Source organism: Carcharhinus amblyrhynchos, chromosome 27, assembly GCF_965287045.1.
Source record: "Carcharhinus amblyrhynchos chromosome 27, sCarAmb.v2.hapA, whole genome shotgun sequence".
Classification (NCBI taxonomy): domain Eukaryota; kingdom Metazoa; phylum Chordata; class Chondrichthyes; order Carcharhiniformes; family Carcharhinidae; genus Carcharhinus; species Carcharhinus amblyrhynchos.
Window position 1 is genome coordinate 35,006,037 of NC_137350.1, and position 22,169 is coordinate 35,028,205.

Sequence of the window (22,169 nt, forward strand, 5' to 3'; positions counted from 1 at the left end):
AAATTGAATATCAGACGTGCTGTGGTTGGGGATGTGGGGGGGTGGGGGGGGGGGGGGTGGGGAGCTGGGTGAGAGGCAAAATAAATCACAAGGAAGGTGAAATGGAGGCAGCCACCGTCCATCATCTTCCAGTAAAGCAACACTCCTCTGTTCCCATCACAGCTTCGATGTTCAGCGGATCAGACTTCAGCTTAACATCTCGGCTGAAGGACAGAAATTGAGAACTCCTCAAGTTCCATTTTGCTATGTTTAAAGAAATATATTAAAATGACACTGGCAATGAGGGCTTTGATAAGAGTAAATAACGGGATATAGTTCCGACAGGTTGGCAACGACAGGGGTTATTGTCTGGAATGCACGACATGAAAAGGGCTCCGAAGAGAATTTAATAGTAACTTTTAAAAGCAAATTGGTTTATATACTTGACACAAAAGAGGCTACGCGGAAAGTGTAGGGTGGCAAGCCCTCTTCTAAAGAAACTGGCATTGGCAACGATGAGCTCAATAGCCTTCTTCTGTGCGTTATAACGATGCCAGTGATAACATTGGATCTGTTGTAATGTGATCAATGGTAGCAAGCTGTAAGGGTCAGCTGACCCAATAAACCATGTAACCAATGACAGAATGATGTGATGATCAGCTGACTCGGTATAAATATGAACCTGTTGGGAATTGAGGTTACTTGGAATGGCTCAGGATGAGACCTCAGGTTTGGATTATGAAGTTTCTTTATTAAACCTTTTCTTTGATTTATAAGTTGGAGCGAGCTTTGTTATATTTTTATTGTCTACACTGGAACAGTTCCTTCTGGATCAAAACTGCGCAATACGATTCCATGATACCACATTATCCAACAATGAAGTAGTTACTGACAGGCTCGATCTCCAGATTCTGTCACAGGCTTCAGGCTTATCCAAGAGCTCTCAAGAAAGAAAAGATGAATCAACCTCCAGGACACGGCCAGAACCGAGGAGAAAAATGTTGATTTAGATATAAAAATAGTGGAGAAGGATTCAAAAGGGCTCTTGACTAGGTAGGATGATTGGAAGAGATATCTCAGTGTTTGACAAACCTAGTCACAGTTAAAAGATCAAGTGTTTCTTGCAACAAAACCATTGGCATTTAGCTTGTAGAGATACAGAAGACCAAGACAGAACCATTCGGCCTATCATTCCAACTTCAGTACAGCCATCCAATTAACCCTACTTGCCCGCCCTTTCCTAGTGGGGCCTTGTAAGTCATTCTGTCTTCAATTATTTATCTAATTCCCATTGGAAAGAATCCGTTTCCTCTACCCAATCAGCTAGAGGATTCCAGATATCCACAACCGTGCTGTTTAAAAAAAAACTGTGGAATGTGAACAGACAGGTTAAAAACACCAGGTGTTAAAGAGAATGCACCTTTGTCACTGTGAAACACCAAAAGGAAAGAAAATCAAAAGGAGAAAACGAAATCCCTTCACAAAGACACACACAAGAAAGTGCTGAGTGGAACGCAAAGTAAAAGGCTTGGAAACCAAATAGCACAAGCACAAGTTCTTCTCTTAGCAAAAAGGATAAACAACTCTGTGCTCTCAACAGATTCTGTGCTGGGCAAGTGCCACATGACATGTTTGTTGGATCAGCGTATGCAAAAAGGCAAACAATTAGACGCACTTTCTTTCAGCACTGTTTCTGAATTCAGTCCAGCATTCGAGCAGAGGGAACATTCATATCCATCCCTGCTCTGCCGCCACACCACGCACACACCAAATTAATTACGTTAGCAGAAAGTGATGGATTTCTCTCGGACAAGGGCTGATTTTACAACAACTCAGTCCAGTGGGCGATTTCACAAGCAAATAAACAATTCCTCTCCAGAAAATTTATTGTCGTGGGGAAAAAGATATACCCAGGAAGGATTATCAATCACATAATGTGGAAGAAAGCCATTCAGCCCATCGAGCCTGCACTTACAACAGGACCCTAACCCGTAACCCCGCATGTTTACTCTGCTAATTCCACCTGACACTAAGGAGCAATTTACCACGGCCAATCCACCTAACGTGCACACCTTTGGACTGTGGGAGGAAACCTGAGCACCTGGAGGAAACCCACGCAGACATGGGGAGAATGTGCAAACTCCACTTGCAGAAGGAAGTGCTACCAGCTGAGCCAAACTAACAGTACCATGTCAAAGGTGTGGCAGTTTTCACAGATCCTGCCACTCCCTAGCATTTGTATCACTTTAAGAGCTATGGAGGATGGGGGGGCAATCTTAGACCAGCATCAGTGCAAATGGTGAAGGGGCCTCAAGGTCCAGAAGTCGCAGTTTTTGCTGGCAAGAACGCGCTTTTGGATTTTCGCTGCCCCTCACTGGAGCGTGCATTTGCTTTGCACTGATTTGAATGTATTTAAATATTATTAACCCTCCCCGTTGCCAGATATTGACTCCCACTGTATATTGACATTGTGCCAAGGTGTTTACAACAGGTTCACCTAGACATGAACCTGGCATGGGGTGGTCTCCCTTTGTTGGGGGAGGGGGGCCACAAAGGTATGTATAGCTCCCGGGGGCGAGAGACCTGGCCAGGCAGTGGCCTGGCAATGCCCCCTGGCACTACAGGGGTTACAATCGGGACACCCTTTAAAGATGGCACATGAGACAGACAATTAAATCAATTTTAAAAAATAATAAATTTGTTCACTTCCCCAATCTCTGTGCAGCCAGGTTTTGCCAGCGTGTTTAAGCCCCCCTCCCGTATGATGGCATGAAACATGCTCCTTGACTTTTTTCTGGCACGGTGTCATAAGATCTGGAGAGAAATCGGACTGAGAAACATGCTAGTTTTGTCACTGGAAACAACACTCTTGGTAAGATCTGTCCTGTCATTTGGATTTTAGCAATAGATGGATTATACCAGATCACCAACCGTTATTTGTTTTTATTCATTCATGGGACATGGGCATTGCTGGCTGGGGAGCATTTATTGTCCATCCCTGGTTGTCCTGGTTCAGAGGGCAGTTGAGAGTCAACCACATTGCTGTGGTTGGTAAGGATGGCAGATTTCCTTCCTAAAGGATTTAGTGAACCAGATGGGTTTTTCCGACAGCCAACAAATGGGTTTCAGGGTCATCAGTGGATTCTTAATTCCAGGTAGTTTTTATGGAATTCAAATTTCACCATCTGCCATGGCGAGATTCGAACCCAGCTCCCCAGAACATGCGCTGAGCTTCTGGGTTAATAGTCTACTGATAATACCATTAATCACCTCAAAGTAACTCACTGAGTTATCAAGTAATTCACTGGATAGTTAAGCTGCAGCATTAGAAAATGTAGAAGAATTCAATACTTACGCATTGCAGTAAGGTTTCTTATCATAACCTTTGTAATTCTTCATGTTTAAAGTCATCTTGCAAACCTCACACTGGAAACATGCTTTATGCCAAAACTGCAATAAGAACAGATAATAGAAGCATCACGTTAATTATATTTGCAGGAAAACAATGTTTGGCACTCATATCCATCCCCCCATGTCAAGGAAATGTAAATAATTTGACACTGATCAAACAAATCAGGAGAATTTTGCAACGTGGAATCTGGGATTGCCATTAATGCACGGTGGCACAGTGGTTAGCACTGCTGCTTCACAGTGCCAGGGACCCAGGTTTGTTTCCCAGCTTGAGTTACTGTCTGTGTGGAGCTTGCACATTCTCCCCATGTCTGCGTGGGTTTCCCCTAAGTGCTCCGGTTTCCTCCCACATTCTGGTTAGGGTGCATTGACCTGAACAGGCACTGGACTGTGGCAATCAAAGGAATTTCACAGTAACTTCATTGCAGTGTTAATGTGAGCATTACTTGTGACTCTAATAAATAAACTTTATGTTTAACATTAATAAAAATTGGTGAGATGATAATGATAAAAGGATTGAAAATGATGATGAAAGGATACAATAGGGTAGGTAGAGATAGAACCATTTCCTATTACTCGGGGTTCTGGAATGGAGAGGGTGCACGGATACAAAGTTAAATACAAAGGTGGGCAGCAAGAGAAAATCACTCAGTTGTGAGACTGTGGAATTCATTTCAAAATGTGAATGGATAAAGCTGCAACCGTGTTAACATTCAAGGTTAAATTGGATAAGTTGAGGAAAAGGGGTTGAAGGAATACTGGAAGAGGGTGGATTGATAGGATTAAATCCATTTGCTTGTCGGGAACGTTGGGTTGAAATGCCCATTTGTAACTCTTGTGTTTTTGTGTAAAATCGTCCTGGACATGGCTGTGCAGTCACCTCGTAGTTCCCAAGTCTCAGCTGGCACAGACCCTGAGCTGTTCAATCTTCTCACTTATTTTCCTCATCTCCCAACTGTTCCAAAAAGCTTTGATTTTTCCCTCTCCAGTATGATCCAGTCTCCAACTCCCAATTCCTCATCTGAGCCCCAGTGTTGAATGACGACAGGTTATTCTGGGATTGTAATCTCTGGTTGGAGCTATTCCTGAGACTTTCAGCATATAATCTCCCATTTTTACCTGTCCTCCCCCCATTCCAGGCACTGAACTGCCTTTTCCAGCCTCACAAAGCCCCAAATTCCCCAGTCAATTGGAAAGTGACTCATGACTGTCAACAATCAACCAAATAAATTTTTAACCCCCATCTCAACTTCAATATTTTCATTAATAATTTTTAAATAAAGCATTATTTTTGCAAGTTCCTATAATTAGATTCCCAGATTTCTTGGGCCAGCAAGGATGAGATTCATCATTGATTCTAAGTCAATCCTAGAGGATGGACAATATCAAGCGCCATTTCTGTCCTCTCCTTGTTTGGTACGCGGTGGCATGGTGGCACAGTGGCTAGCACTGCTGCCTCACAGCGCCAGGGACCGGGTTCGATTCCCGGCTTGGGTCACTGTCTGTGTGGAGTTTGCACATTCTCCCCGTGTCTGCATGGGTTTCCTCCGGGTGCTCCGGTTTCCTACCACAGTCCAAAGATGTACGGATTAGGTGGATTGGCCGTGCTAAATTGCCCCTTAGTGTCAGGGGGACTAGCTAAGGTAAATGTACGGGGTTATGGGGATAGGGCCTGGGTGGGATTGTGGTTGGTGCAGACTCAATGGGCCAAATGGCCTCCTTCTGCATTGTATGATTCTATAACATGTTACTTTTCTCAAGGGTCACTCCAACTTCCTAATCCCAGGTGTGTGGAAACCAATTATAACACACCCTGCCTCACACTACCCAACTGAGCATGGTCAAGGGACATCAAATCTCCACATATTCCCTAAATTATAGGGTTGCTTCAAAAAGAATTGCAAATACTGATTATACTCCGCAGGTCCAGTGGCGCCTGGCAGGTGTTCCGAACAAAATGAAGGCCAGGGAACAAGGAGCCAAATAAATTAGGAATCTTGATCTCTATCTTCGTTGTGCTCTCCCCCACCAACCCCACCCCCAATCGCACACACTCTCCATTGCCTTAACCAAACTAGGGAGGTTTGCTTATTTTTCAGATGTGGTGTTATTCTCCTTAGGCTTAAGAGCACAAAAGGAGAAGAGATTTAATAGTGATGTATGGGATTGTGAAGAGTATTTTTATTAAGGACCGGAGGAGAAATCGATTTCAATGGCAGGAGTTTTAGGTTTATATATTAGTGTCACAAGTATTCTTACATTAACATCGCAATGAAGTTACTGTGAAAATCCCCTAGTCACCACAATCCGGCACCTGTTCGGGTACACTGATGGAGAATTTACACTTTTACACCTAACCAGCTCGTCTTTTGGACTGTGGGAGGAAACCACAGCACCCGGAGGAAACCCACACAGACACAAGGAGAATGTGCAGACTCTGCAGAGATAGAAACGCAAGCTGGGAATTAAACCCAGGTCCTTGGCGCTGAGAGGCAGCAGTGCTGACCATAAAGTTGATAATCCAAGGACTTAAAGTAAACAAGAGGTGTCAATGAGAAGACCTTTTTTTAAAGCAAGTTACGATTTTTTAAAATTCATTCATTCAAGGGATGTGGGCATCGTTGGCTGGGCCAGCATTTATTGATCGTCCCTGAGGACATTAAGAGTCAACTACATTGCTGTGGATCTGGAGTCACATATAGTCCAGACCAGGTAAGGATGGCAGATCTCCTTCCCTGAAGGACATTAGTGAACCAGATTGGTTTTTACAACAATCCGCAATGGCTTCATGGTCTTCATTAGACTTTTTATTTCAGATTTTTATTGACCTCAACTTCCACCATCTGCTGTGGTGGGATTCGAACCCAGGGCTCCAGAGCATTACCCTGAGGTTCCTAGATTCAGCGACAGTACCACTGCACCATTGTCTCCCCATAAATGATGGCCTGGAAGTAAGATGGAAGCAAATTGAATAGCAGCTTTCAAATCAAAATTAGATATTTAAGAGAAAATAATTGCAGGGCTTTGGGGAAAGAGCAGGGAAATAGGACTAATTCAATTGCCATTTCTCAAAAAAAAGTCACAGTGGATCAAATGGCTTTTGTGTGTGCTGCATCACTCTCTAATCTGATGAAGGACTGATCACACAGATAGAAGCCCTGCCTCTTTCTTCAGATCCTCAACATGCACCGTTTCCGTTAACACCTCAAGCGAAGTATAAACCTCTCGCTGTGCAACAAAGGCCATTTCCTCGCCAAAGCCAGCAGTGGTTTATACAAAATTAGAACTGCAACCTCCATTTTCAGCAGTGCCTGCAGCTAGAGAAGGTGCAGAAAACCTAGACAGACAAGGCACTGCGGCAGCGGAGGGCAAGTGCCAGAGAGCTGCTTGCTCAGAAACCTACACATGCCACAGAACATCTACACTTGACACCATGCTATCCTGTCCAGAGGCAACTACTACACCAGGGTCTCAGCAGCGCGGTTACAGACAGGAACAAACTATTTAAGTCATCTAAACCTTGCCAGCATTTAGGCTCCACCCTGAGGCTCTTCCGATCCAAAAATATCTAACCTGTCAATATATCATGCAACAACACCTCTCCTTTAGCAAGAAGTCTCACTACACCAGGTTAAAATCCAACAGGTTTATTTAGCTGCACAAGCTTTCAGAACATTGCCCCTTCATCCAGTGGTCACTCGATGATCATCAGGTGATCACCTTTCCTTTTAAGTAGCAACCTTGAATAGATTTAACATCTGAAAGCATTTCACAGGAGCAATTCTGAAAATGTAGCGTTAGTATTAACCTCATTCGCACACTTTTCTTTAGGCAAAAAGGAACAGGGTTATAGTGGGATGCAGAATGGGCATTTCACGCCACATTGAAGGATCACAAACCCTTTGTGTTCAAGAGAAAATGCATGCATCTAGATTTACCTTCAAATTCTTTAAAAAAATTTATAAAATCATTTTGTGCTCATTTGTAAACTAACTGGGGCAACACAGTGGCACAGTCATTAGCACTGCTGCCTCACGCTGCCAGGGGCCCAGGTTCAATTCTAGCCTCGGGTCACTGCTTGTGTGGAGTTTGCACATTCTCCCCGTGTCTGCGTGGGTTTCCTCCGGTTGCTCCGGTTTCCTCCTACAGTGCAAAGATGTGCAGGTTAGGCGAAATGGCTACACTAAATTGGCCCTAGTGTCAGGGGCATTAGCAGGGTAAATATGTGGGATTACACGAATAGGGCCTGGGTGGAATTGTGGTTGGTGCAGACTCGATGGGCTGAATGGCCTCCTTCTGCACTGTAGTGGTTCTATGAACTGCATGAAGGAGTACTCAATAACCTCAGGGCAGGAATCCTGTTTCATAGACAACAATGACAGTTACAAATTTCAGCTTGCCTTTCCCAGATTGCCACTGTCCCGTATGGTCAGGACTTTGTCTTCCTGGTCCAGTATCTAATTCTGGGATGGCATCACTCGGGGCAGCCGGAAACAATGACATTGCCCACTCCATGAACAAGATGCTGTAAACTTGCACGTACCACTTCCTGCCTCTCTGCAAGTTTTGAAAAGGTAGGCTGATTTGAATATATTTGACCTTACATCACTGAACTATTATTCAGCTGATTTGTTTTGTGAACGATAAAGGATGAAAAGAGTTTCTATTACAAAAGATAAGTAAAGAACCCAGGGAGGAGAGAGACACGTCAGCAGGGACAATGCCAAGCTCTGGGGAGCCTCATTTGGGGGGAGTGGTTCTCCTGTGAGTGTGGGTAGGGGGGTGGGAGTGGGGGAGGCAGTGCCTGTGTGGGGGACACTCCAGTGTGTGTGTGTGTGTGTGTGTGTGTGTGTGTGCACTCTGATGCCTGCCTGTGCGGGTGGGTCACCCCAATGCTTGTTTGGGTGGGGATGGGGGGATGGGGGGCGCATATCCATGGCGGGGATGGGGATAATTTCAGACACAGATGGGGACAACCTTTAAAGATGGTGCCTCAGCCTCCGAAGCTCTATCAGGTCCCATCCCACCAGAGTGACGGCAGAATTTGTGAGAACAGCACGCCAGAGAATCTGGAGAGAAAACCCTGCTCCTGTGATATTTCAGATCCCGTGTTCCTTTGTAGCCTTGCCATCATCCGGATGGTCAGAAATTGGAGGAGTTTGACCTTTGACCCCGCCTATCAGCCCTCCTTACCGAGGGACCTTGCAGAGTCGTGTCGATCAACCTTGCCACCAGCCTCTTACAAAAAAACTGCAAAGGGCTTTCGAATCACCTCACACACATCAGAAACCTTCAAGACTGCCAAGTCTTCAGAGTGAACCAAGGTGGGATTTCCAGGGGGCTCCTGCCTCGTACAATAAGCAATGGGCCCCAGAGATCTCAAATTCCCTACATCTGACAGCTCAACAAGATGGGAGGTCAGAAGCAGCAATCGGAAGAAAATGGTTCAGTGGCAAAACATTGCAAAGAATGTTTGACTATCGGAGGGATTGGGGGGGGGCGGGAGCTACGTAAGCAATAATGAATGGAGCAGGCAGGGTTACTGAGGAGCAGGAAAGGGTGGGGGGTGGGGGGGGATTGGGTGCTGAACACTGCAAGGTTAACCAAGCTTCCACCAGGCACAGTTTGTAAAACATTCAGATAGTTTTACAATGAAACCTTTTTTCCTGGACAAGTTCCAAGTAGCATGCAGTAAAGAATTCCCATTCCCAAAGGACTACACTCAGATCTTTGCCAGAGTTCATAATCTATTTCCTACAAGATAACAGCCAAGCTGCTGTAATCTGCCCCATCCCATTAACCTTTCAAATTACACGCAAGATGGCATGGTGCGTCTCTCATTTAAAGCAATGCACTGCATGACACAAATCCCATTTCTGCTCAGCGCAAACTGCCTCGAGTTTGAGCTAGAACAGCCTCAGGACATCTGGCAAGGGGAAAGGAAGGTACCGCCCTGGGTGCAGCAGGCATTTTCTTCAGGGGTCAGGGCACGTATGGCTGAGGCATGGCACACTGCGCATTTTCAACCCCAAGAGTGTTCAACTTTGACTTGGATGTCCAAAACAGGAAAGCTTTTCATTCTCCACTGCCAGGATGCCAGCACCGTGGCACAGTGGTTAACACTGCTGCCTCACAGCACCAGAGACCCAGGTTCAAATCCGGCCTCGGGTGACTCTCTGTGTGGAGTCTGCAGGCCCTCCCCCTCCTCCAAATGGGGCTCGAGCTTGGGTGGGATTATTGTCGGTGCAGGCTCGATGGGCCGAATGGCCTCCTTCTGCACTGTAGGAATTCTATGGTGAGCATAAAATGAGTGTACACAAGCATGGTACAAATGTGGATCCAGCTTAAATGAAATGCAAAGCCAAACACAATTAGACCATTAAGAACTAAGACTGCAAAGACTCAGAGACTGTGATCCAGACTTCAGACAAATGCATAGATTCCAAGATGGCGCCAGAGCAAAGCGACTTCTTGTAAGCTGTGCCCAGCATACCTTCCAATTCTATCTTTTACTCTCGTTCTATGCTTCTAAAACTTCATTTTACACTCTCTCATTGCCTTCTCTATGAATGGTATGCTTTATCTGTATAGCATGCAGGAAACAATACTTTTCATTGTATGTTAGTACATGTGACAATAAAAAAATCAAATCATGGGTTCAATAGCGAATGGGCAAGGAACTGGCACTTAATGAATTGCTCTTGCAGAGAGCTGGAACAGACACGATGGGCTGAATGGCATCTTTCTGTGCTATAACCGTTCTGCTACTCTATCGCCAAATCACACAACCAGATGTGGACCTCTCAACAACTCATATTGGTCCAGTATTTGTCTTTCTAAAGCTTTTAGAAAGTTAACACGAACATTTGTTTTTTCGTTAAAGAGGTGACGAAAATGTGAAGTTTGTTATTACCACAACAATGGTCTCTGGGCTGTGGTGGCACAAGGTCAGCCAGAAGGAGGTGAACCCAACAGACAGTAACAAATAAAAAGGAAACGTTAAATAAAAATAATTTGTATACACAAGTACCGTCACGAGGCTTATTAAGAATATTACAGAATACGGAGAGGCCTAGATAGAGTGGAGGTGGAGAGGATGTTTCCACTGGTGGGAGACATGGGAACTCGAGGGCACAACTTCAGAGTGAAGAGACGCTCCTTTAAAACTGAGATAAGGAGGAATTTCTTCAGCCAGACCACCCATATTTTCCTTCAGATCATTTGTATATACTACAAACAACAGAGATCCCGGCACAGATCCCTGCGGAACACCACTAACTACAAACCTCCATTCTGAAAAACACCCTTTCACCGCTACTCTCTGTCTTCTATGACCAAGCCGATTCTGTGTCCATCTAGCCAGCTCACCCTGAATCCTATGTGATTTTAGTTTTTGTGCCAATCTGCCATGCGGGATCTTGTCAAACACCTTACTGAAGTCCATATAAACTATATCCACAGCCCTTCTTCATCAATTATCCTTGTCACCTCTTCAAAAAACGCAATCAAGCATCTTACCCAGCCTCACTCCCTCATCCTATCCCTATAAACCCACACATTTATTATGACTAATCCCATCTAACCTACACATCCTGGGACACTGGGGTACAATTTGGCATGGCCAATCCACCTAACCTGCACATCTTTGGAGTGTGGGAGGAAACCAGAGCACCCGAAGGAAACCCACGCAGTTAGAGGGAGAACGTGCAAACTCCGCACAGGCAGTCAGCCAAGGCTGGAATTGAATCCAGGTCCCTGACACTGAGAGACAGCAGTTCCAACCACTGTGCCACCGTGCTGCACTCTGAGGCCAAGAAAGGCACTACATAAATGTTGGTCTTTCTTTACAGCAGGAAGCAACAGGAGACGAAAGATTGAAATGCGCTGACCCAGGAACCGAAACCTTCTCGACTAAATGAGGTTAGAATAAAATGAACTGCAGGGTTCGAGAAGCTTCAATTAGCAATTAAACTGGTCACATTAGCACCCAGAGATGCACAATGTCAGTGAAAAGACTGAACTAGTTGGGATCTTTTTAGGGCAAAGAAGGTTAAAAGGAGGTGGATTAGAGGTGTTCAAAATAATAAGGGATTTTTGTTGAGTAAATAGCTATAAGTGGACAGGAGGATCAGTAACCGGTGAGTACAATGTAAGATAATCGGCTAAAACACTGGAGAAGGAGGCTTATTTTTTAAATAAACACAGCAAGGTACAATGCTGGAACCCACTGCCTGAAACAGTAATTTTCATAAGAGAAAATGGGGAGATGAAGGCCTAGTGATATTATCACTAGATTATTAATCCAGAATCTCAGTTAATGTTCTGGGGACCCGGGTTCGAATCCCACCACAGCATTTGGTGGAATTTAAATTCAATCAAACAAAATCTGGAATTAAAAATCTACTGATGACCATTTTTCCATTGTCGATTGCCAGAAAAATCCATCTGGTTCACTAATGCCCTTTAGGGAAGGAAGTCTGCCATCCTTACCTTGTCTGGCCTACATGTGAATCCAGAGCCACAGCAATGTGGTTGACTTTCAACTGCTGTCCAAGGGCAACTAGGGATGGTTAATAAATGCTGGATAGCCAGTGACACCCATATCCCACAAGTCAATAAAAAAAGAATTGTATCAAGCTTTCCAGAAAGAGGCGGTGGGCGAAGTGGGGGCAGAACAGCAGGGTTCCAGGGAAAGGACAAAGAAGAACAAAGACAAGTACAGCACAGGAATTTGGCCCTTCAAGTCCGTATCAATCATGATGCCCTAACTAAGCTAAAAATAAACTTTCTGCCCCGACTGGTATCTCTCTATTCCCTCCCTATTATGTACCTATCCAGATGCAAAGAACAGCAAAGGAAAGGGTGAGAGAATGGGGCTAAGTGGATATCTCTCTCAAGGAGGCAATGTGATAAACTGAATGAGTTTCTTCTGTGGTGCATCTTTCTGTAATTAGAGTTTTTCAGGGAAAAATCTGGTACTCATTAGCTTAAGACATGCAGAACAGGATCCACCCTTCCTCCACCTCACACCGCAGACAATGTTATCCCTGACATCTCTGCGGCTGTATTCACAGACTACCCGATGTACCACACCCCCGAGGACTGGGATGCAAGTGTGGGTGTGCTTTTAGAAATTCTTTTCAATGAATTGGTAGATGGTGTTAGATCCAGGAGTGGAAAAGCAGACCATGAAGTATTTAAATACGGACACAACCAGTTACTTTATTATAACTCTGTGAGAATGTCCCGTGCGCAGCTCATTGTTCAGTGTGCTGTGTAAAAAAAAAATCTTATCTAGGCTTTCATCATGTAGGAGGTTTGCACATATATGGTCAAATGTATCGCTGGACATCCCTCAGCACTTCAGCGATGTCGATTTGCTGCTAATCTGCACACACAAAATCTCTAATCATCACAAACAGCAATCTCTTTCTGTGGACAAGAACAAAGAAAATTACAGCACAGGAACAGGCCATTCGGCCCTCCCATGCCCGCACCAATCACGCTGACTGACTTAAGTAAAACCTCCTATCCTTCCACGGACCATATCCCTCTATTCCCATCCTATTCATGTATTTGTCAAGACACCCCTTAAAAGTCACTATCATATCCGTTTCCACTACCTCCCCCGGCAATGAGTTAAGGGAGGAACGTAGGCTGTAACTGCAGGAGAACTCCAGGCATTCAGAGACCACTTTTATTTCATTTTCAAAGGCCTGAATATCTAGATAGAGTCTCAACTTTTGACAATTCACCAATTTCTACCCCTTTATTTAAATGGTTAAATTGGGTTTATGGAGAGAGATGGGTGCCTGGAATGCGCTGCCAGAGGAGGTGGTGGAAACAGCCACATTAGCAACTTTTAAGAGGCATCTGGATGGGCACATGAATAGGGAGGGAATAGAGGGATACGGACCCAGTAAGGCCAGAAGGTGTTTTCTAAAGTTTAGCAAAGGCATCATGATCGGCACAGGCTTGGAGGGCTGAAGGGCCTGTTCCTGCGCTGTACCTTTCGTTGTTATCAAGAGTAGATGGGAATGTGGAACTCAACACAAACAGATCAGCCATGGTCTTACTGGAGGGCGAAGCAGACTCAAGGGGCCGAGAGGCCTCCTTCTGTGATTATTTTGTATGTTTGTAATAGTGGCAATAAATTCCTTCAGTAATAAGCTGGCAAGAGAAAAGGGGTCCTGGGAAGAAAGCAAGAGTTCAAATACAGATCTTGAATTAAAAAATAGTGTTAATATACACAAAGGCCAAGTCAACGTATTAAAATGGTAATTTTATTCTTTTCTTTTCCTTGAGGGACACCAGCCAAGTTCATCATATGCTGGATAAATTGAATACTGTTGGCAGCAAAGCAGAGAATTTCCCAGCTGGCTACAACAATACACTTCAAAAGCAACTAACAGAGCCAACTGTATTGTATAAGCCCTGTGAACAGAGTACTGTTAATACAAGACAGTGTCACATGTCTGCCAAGAACAATACAACACAACTGAAGACTCCATCCCACTTTACATTTAGCAATTGAAGCAAGATTTGTCTTCCACGTGGTTGGGGCATTTAGCAGGAAACCAGTTAAACTGGAGGGAGTAGAGGATGGATTATTTTGATAGGGTGAGATGAAATAGGATGAGATGAAGCTTGTGCAGGACATAAACACCAGCAAGGTCCTGTGGGGGCCAAACGGCCTGGATCTGTGCTGTAAATTCTGCACATTGTTCTATGCAGATTAATGTTGTATGTTTCCCAGTCACGACTTCCAAGTCAGATCTCTGCAGAAACGCAATGAGATATAAATCGTTCTACGCTGCAAAGAGCCAAGCATCTTGGATTCCAGCAGTAGAGAGTCAGTATTTTTGAGAGAAAATGACCAAGACGCTTGGGGGAAAGTCAACCATGAAGCGAAAGACAATATCGCACAAAGTCCAATGCTCTCACCAACACAAAGCAAGCACAGAGTACAAATCCTAAAGAAATTCAAAGGTCAATACTTATTTATTGCTACATTCGATCAATGTTCACCACTCCCCAGTGACAAATGGAACCAGTGTAAGGTATTTTCGTCTTCTGGGAACTGAAGCGGAAACAACAAAAGCTCATGAGATTCTGCAGTTCTCTGGAAGAGGTGTTAGTTGTTCATTTCTTGAATATTGCAGCAAAAAGAATCTTCAAATTCTGTCAACAACACCTTCTATTTATATAGCGCCTTTAATAAAATCAAACATGCCAAGGTAGTTCACAGGAACATTAAAGTGAACAGAGTTACACCAGGTAATATTAGGACAGATAACCAAAAGCTTGATCAGGAAGATAGGTTTGAAGGAGCGTCTTAAAGGAAGAGAAGTGGAGGTATCTGGGGAGGCAATTCCAGAGTTGACGGCTCAGTCATCAATGGCACAGCGATAAAAAATGATCAGATGTCCAAGAGACCACAATCCAATGCACACAGATATCTGCGGGAGATTTGTACGCTGGAGGGAATTACAGGAATAGGGATATGGCTATGGAGGTATTTGAAAACAAAAACTTTAAATCGAGGCATCATTTAACCAGGAACCAATTTGGTTCCCACTGTTGCTCCCCATTCAACTTTGGGTATGGGTTTGACCCATTCACCCTCATCCCAAATTAACCCGCTTACCTGATCAACTGCAATCAGACCCAAATGGAAACCAGGTATTTTCCCCAAAAGCGTGTGGTGGTGAGGGCAGATCGGGGACAGAGGGCAGATTGGGGTATGGGGTAGCTGAATTTTTAAGAGACTGATGTGAGGATATTCAGCAGCAAGTAATAACCCAAAAGTAAACACGCTAGATTCACTTAGGCTGGCTGGCCAGGAAGGCTCGATGTGATCAAGTGATGGGTGTTTCAAGCAAGGTCAAAACAATCAATTTCCCACAATAGATCACAGATATGAAAAATTGACTCCCAGTCGCATTCGTTTCATTCTCCAAGTTTTCCAATCCCACACCACCCATTCTCGGGACAATCCTGTCTAATCATGTCATAGCTGACAAATGCCAGCAACTCTTGGGTGCTACAATTAATGGTGCCTGGACATGTAAGAGCAACTAATGATGGAGGATAAAGGCTGGCCTAGCTATCTATGCTCACATACCACAAACTAACAAAAAATAGCTGAAGATAATCTTGTCTTCATCTAATGCCAATCCTGCTCTTTTCCAAGTTAAGAGAATGCTGGGAGATGCAAGAACATAATCATGGTTAATTTTTCTTTATGTGGATATGCCGGCGTTGGACTGGGGTAAACACAGTAAAAAGTCTGACAACACCAGGTTTAAGTCCAACCGATTTATTTGATAGTACACTCACTAGCTTTCGGGGTTAGTCCCTTCGTCAGGTGAATGGAGAGTTCTGGCCTCAGACAGAGCATATAAAGCACAGACAGTTTAGAGATTACTAATTAGAATGCGAATCTTTACACCTAACCTGCTGTTCAAGTCTTAAAGTGGCCAACAATGTGAGTGGAAGGAGAACTGATCCCAGGTTAAAGAGATGTGTATTGTCTCCAGACAATACGGTAAGTGAGGTTTTGCAAACCCAGGCAAGTCACGGGGGTTACAGATAGTGCGACATGAACCCAAGATCCTTGTTGAGACCGTCCTCATGTGTGTGGAACTTGGCTATCAGTCTCTGTTCAGCGACTCTGCGCTGTCATGTGTCATGAAGGCCGCCTTGGAGAATGCTTACCCGAAGGTCAGAGGCTGAATGCCCGTGACCACTGAAGTGTTCGCCAACAGGAAGGGAACAGTCTTGCCTGGTGATTGTCGAGTGATGTTCATTCATCCATTGTCATAGCGTCTGCATGGTCTCCCCAATGTACCATGCTTTGGGACATCCTTTCTTGCAACGTATCAGGTAGACAACATTGGCTGAGTTACAAGAGTATTTACCGTGTACCTGGTGGATGGTATTCTCACGTGTGATGATGTCATCCATGTCGATGATCCGGCATGTCTTGCAGAGGTTGCTGTGGCAGGGTTGTGTGGTGTTGTGGTCACTGTTCTCCTGAAGACTGGGTAGTTTGCTGCGAACAATAGTCTGTTTGAGGTTGCGTGGTTGTCTGTAGGCAAGAAGTGGGGGTGTGGGGATGGCCCTGGCGAGATGTTCGTCTTCAACAATGATAGGTCGAAGACTCCGGAGAAGATGTCGTAGCTTCTCTGCTCCGGGGAAGTACTGGACGACGAAGGGTACTCTGTCCACTGTGTCCCGTGTTTGTCTCTGAGGAGATCGGTGCGGTTTTTTGCTGTGGCGCATCGGAACTGTCGATCACTCGACTCATAGATCGACAGTTCCGATGCGCCACAGCAAAAAACCGTACCGATCTCCTCAGAGGCAAACACGGGACACAGTGGACAGAGTACCCTTCGTCGTCCAGTACTTCCCCGGAGCAGAGAAGCTACGACATCTTCTCCGGAGTCTTCGACCTATCGTTGATGAAGACGAACACCTCGCCAGGGCCATCCCCACACCCCCACTTCTTGCCTACAGACAATCACGCAACCTCAAACAGACCATTGTTCGCAGCAAACTACCCAGCCTTCAAGAGAACAGTGACCACGACACTCCACAACCCTGCCACAGCAACCTCTGCAAGACATGCCAGATCATCGACACGGATGACATCATCACACGTGAGAATACCATCCACCAGGTACACAGTAAATACTCTTGTAACTCGGTCAACGTTGTCTACCTGATACGTTGCAAGAAAGGATGTCCCAAAGCATGGTACATTGGGGAGACCATGCAGACGCTACGACAACGGATGAATGAACATCGCTCAACAATCACCAGGCAAGACTGTTCCCTTCCTGTTGGCGAACACTTCAGTGGTCACAGGCATTCAGCCTCTGACCTTAGGGTAAGCATTCTCCAAGGTGGCCTTCACGACACACGACAGCGCAGAGTCACTGAGCAGACGCTGATAGCCAAGTTCCACACACATGAGGACGGTCTCAACAAGGATCTTGGGTTCATGTCGCACTATCTGTAACCCCCGTGACTTGCCTGGGTTTGCAAAACCTCACTTACCGTATTGTCTGGAGACAATACACATCTCTTTAACCTGGGATCAGTGCTCCTTCCACTCACATTGTCGGCCACTTTAAGACTTGAACAGCAGGTTAGGTGTAAAGATTCGCATTCTAATCAGTAATCTGTAAACTGTCTGTGCTTTATATGCTCTGTCTGAGGCCAGAACTCTCCAGTCACCTGACGAAGGGACTAACCCTGAAAGCTAGTCAGTGTACTATCAAATAAATCGGTTGGACTTAAACCTGGTGTTGTCAGACTTTTTACTAATTTTTCTTTGCCATCAACCGTCTCATTGAGATTTGTTCATCCAGACCAGGGAAGTCAACCAGTCTGAAAGTACAGCACCAGGCACACATTACACCATTAGAACAAATAAAGCATCACTTTGCCCACATTCTGAGCTGTACGTTTGCATATCCTTCAGTTAAAAATTGCAACCCCATTTCTCTTTCAGTCAAGAAGAAGACAGTAAGTCTAGCAACGCAGAAGACTTTTACAGGAAAGACTTCTGTGTCTTTCACTAATCACACAGCATACTCAAGTACTAGTGTAGTCCCATGCAGGGATCACAGGGACAACTCGAAGACAACAATGATGTGATGACAATCAAATAATTTCTCTTTTGTGAAGTTGACTGATGAATAGAGGTTCAGATCACTGGGGCTCTCCCCTGGTCTTCTTTGCTATTGTACCACTGTATTTTTTAGACCAGTCTGAGAGGGAATTCCAGACTTTAGTGTACCATTCATCTGAAGTACAGTGGCCAGGACTCTCCAGTCACCCACGGCCCAGTACGGCTGCCAGCGAGAACAGAGAATTTAGCACTCAGTCCAATCTCCATTCATTGCAGCGGGACTGGAGAATTCCAGCCATGGGCGAGGTCAGAGAACTCTGGACAGTACCTCAGACGGTGAAGCCCTTCCTCAATACTACTTTGGGTATATCAGCCTTAATTTCTGTGCTCAAAACCTAAAGTGGGACTCAAACCCACAACCTTCTGACTCAGAAGCAAGTGCCTTTATTTTTAAAACAGGAAGAGGAAGTCATCACTATTGATAACTACAGTGTTTGTAAGATCGGTATTGGTTACTAAGAATGGAAACCTTAATAGGTCAGGACAAAATGTACTGAACAAGTAACCAAGCCTTTCAGTTTAAACTGATTCATTTTGTTTCTTCTAAAGTTCAACCGAGATGTCAGAGGGACGGAGAATGCCAGGAGTGGAAAGGGACGTGCAATAGGCACAACCAATGAACAGATCTCAAATTTACATAAGACACGCACAAGGTTATTTATCCAGTACTTCCAATTATTGCATTCAAACTGCTTCAAACAACAGAACTTGTCTAGATAATGCCAGAGGGAGTGTGTAAAAGTAGCAATTAATTTGGAGAAGAAAGATTGTGTGGGAGAAATGCATAATAAATGATTCAAAAATGTTGTAGGTCTCATTTACGTCAGCTCTTGATTTCTCTTAAATAACCTTGTGTGCGTCGATGTAAATTTGAGATCAGCTCATTAGTTGTGCCCGTTGCATATCCCTTTCCATTCTGAGTGTTCTCCGTTGCTAAGCCATCTTGGTTGAACCCGAGAAGACTAATCAGTTTAAACTGAAATTTTTGGTTACTTGTTAAGTACGTTTGTTCTGACCTATTAAGGTTCCCTTTCTCCGTAACCAATACCGATCTTACAAACAATGCAGCTCTTTACATTCAGTTTTAAAGTTAAATGTGAATTCTTAGGAAAATATAAAAAGAAATTACAGCTTCTGGACCTAGCACCAGATGGAGAGATTTCAATGAACACGCATACCACAGAGGTTGGTAACTGAAAACCTCACAGATACTCAGTTGTACAGGAACAGATGGCCAAACCATGATTACCACCAGCTTTGTGAGCTTACCAGAGGCACATCCTCGGCCCTTGTAAAAAGTTGAGGTGCTGGCTAGTGTAATGGTTGCCAGTTGGATCAGGTTTGCTAACCATATAAATCTCTTCTCCTGAAGGTGCCAACTGTTAGTATGGTTCCTGCTTTGACCAAGACCGAAATAAACTACAAAGGATTGTGAGCACCCTAGCTATGACTACATTGTGCACCCTCTTCTTTTCTTCTTCTCTATGTACTCCAAGAATAATATGCTTTGTCTATATAGCACACAAGAAACAATACTGTATCCCAGTACATGTGATAATAATAAATCAAATGAAATCTTGCTGGAATATAGTCTACAGACACATAACAGCTTCTTGAACCTCACTGTAGAACAGGAAGCAGCCTATTAATCCTCAAGTCTGTTCCAGCATACGATGACATAATTTTTCGGTGACGCAACTCTATGCACAGGATTTCCCATCCTGCCCACCAAAGGAATTATAGTACACGGACCACACAGGGGGGATTTTCCACTCCTGGGGTGAGCTTGGCCAGAAAATCCTGCCCCATATATCTACCTTTGTCCCCTAACACCTTTGGTCAACAAAAGTCCATCAATCCTGGATCTAAAAATAAACCATTGATCCAGATCAGCTGCCATTCCAAACTTCTCTCGTCTTTTGCATGCAAGTGTTTCCTAATTTCAATTGACCACCTTTCAATCAGCAAGCCTAAATGCAGAGGGTAGACAGACATTTGAAATAAAGACCATCAAAAGCCAAAAATAAGTTTGTGCCCCTCAGACATTTACCCTAAAAACAACTTGCATCTATATCAGAATTAAACTTCCTTAAGGTGTTTCACTGGAGCAATGGCAAACAAAATTTGACATCAAATCACATAAGATTAGGGCAGATTGTCAAAAGCTTGGTTGAGGAGGTAGGTTTTAAAGGGTCATCTTAAAGGAGAAGAAAGAACCATTGGGACGATTTAGTGACAGAATTTCTCAGCATAGAATCATGGAGTCTACAGTGCAGAAAGAGGCCATTTGGCCCATCGCGTCTACACTAATAACAATCCTATCCAGGTCCCATCCCCACAACCCTGCATATTTACCCTCCTAATCCCCCTGACACTAAAAAGCAATTTAGCACGGCCAATAAACCTAACCCTCACATCTTTGGACTGTGAGAGGAAACCCACGCAGACACAGGGAGAATGTGCAAACTTCACATAGACAGTCACCCGAGGTCAGAATTGAACCCGGGTCCCTGGTGCTGTGAAGCAGTGGTGCTAACCACTGTGCCACCCTAGGGCCTAGGCAGCTGAAAGTATGACCAATCATGCAACAAAGAAAACCGAGGCTTAAACTCTAACTTAACCAGGATCTAACAGCCAAGCAATCAAGAGCAGGCATGTTTGCTTTTTTTTAAACTTGAGATGAATTATAGCTTGGCTGCTGCTGCCCCGATCAACTTCGGAACATTTCAGGAACTGAACTTGTTCAAGGCTCCATTTTACAAGGTTGTGGCCAACTGAACCACTGAGGGATGTCAACAAACCAAATGCTGCTTCTCTCAAAACAATGGGAGATTAATGGCTTTCTCCGACCATCCAGTTCCACATTTTCTCACACATTCTTTGTATTTTGTGAAAGACATCGTGATATGCCTGCCTCACAAGATAAAATCCACATTGTCTATGTCCCAACAGGGGGAGGGGGGGTAGCGTGGAAGGGTGGGACTGGCTCAAGAAGGTTTTATTGGAAGATACGCACAACCTCCACTAATGGAAGAGGGATGGTCTGATTTATAAAGTTTACATAGCAGTGCCCATAGAAAATGCCTACTTAGGAATTTAGAACGTGACAGGGAGCATACACAAACCCCAGAGTTTTAATATCTTAAAAAGTACATATTGACAATTGTACATTCCTAGAAACATTCCCCTACTTCTTTCCGTTACACTGGATGTAGCCAGAAAGCTGTTCCAGGTATTTATCTCAGAAAATACCCCGAATTCCCTGCCTATTTAACAATGTTAGCAATGCAGGTAAAATCTGTTTGACCAAATGTCAATGTTTCACATTTTGAGTTCTCAAAAAACAGATGGATTAAAGTTACCAAAATAAAAGATAATACATAGAATCATAGAAGGCATGAGGGCAACATAGTGGCACAATGGTTAGCACTGCTGCCTTACAATGCCAGGGACCCGGGTTCAATTCCAGTTTTGGGTGACTGTGTGGAGCTTACATGATCTCCCTGTGTCTGCATGGGTTTCCTCCAGGTGCTCAGGTTTCCTCCCACAGTCCAAAATGTGTAGGTTAGATTGATTGGCCATGCTCAATTGTCCCTTCGTGTCGGGGGATTAGCAGGGTAAATATGTGGGGTAATGGGGATAGGGCCTGGGTGGGATTGTTGTAGGTGCAGGCTCGATGGGCTGAATGGCTTCCTTCTGTCCTGTAGTGATTCTACGATTTTATGAAAACAAAATAACAAAACTGAAAATGGAGGAATGGGAATAACCTCTCAGGTATAATCCTTCATCAGATCTTGGGAACTAATTGCATCTGACCAACAGCCCCTATCCAAAATATTAATCCAGCTTTTCTCCTCCAGGGATGACAAGCGAGCTACATGATTCTTGTTGCTGTGTTTAAATATTAAACAGTCCTGGCACTTGCCCAAAATTCAATACAAATAGAAAGTTAAAAAAAATCTTCACAAAGAGTCGGCTTAATGACTAGAAGAGAAACGTTCCAGGTATGAATAGACTGACTGTGTGTCACCATTGAAACAAAACTCGCTTTGTGGTTGCCAATTCCCATCAGTCTATGCAC

The 22,169-nt window shown here is 44.3% G+C and overlaps 1 protein-coding gene across 1 annotated transcript in view; it reads right to left on the bottom strand.

Annotated features, from left to right (window-relative positions):
• lasp1 (LIM and SH3 protein 1) overlaps window positions 1-22,169 on the bottom strand; it is a 164,061-nt gene that overhangs the window by 117,514 nt on the left and 24,378 nt on the right. The window contains exon 2 of the mRNA XM_080213485.1: window positions 3,335-3,429. Coding sequence (XP_080069611.1) covers window positions 3,335-3,429 — 95 coding nt within the window. The remainder of the gene's footprint in view (window positions 1-3,334; window positions 3,430-22,169) is intronic.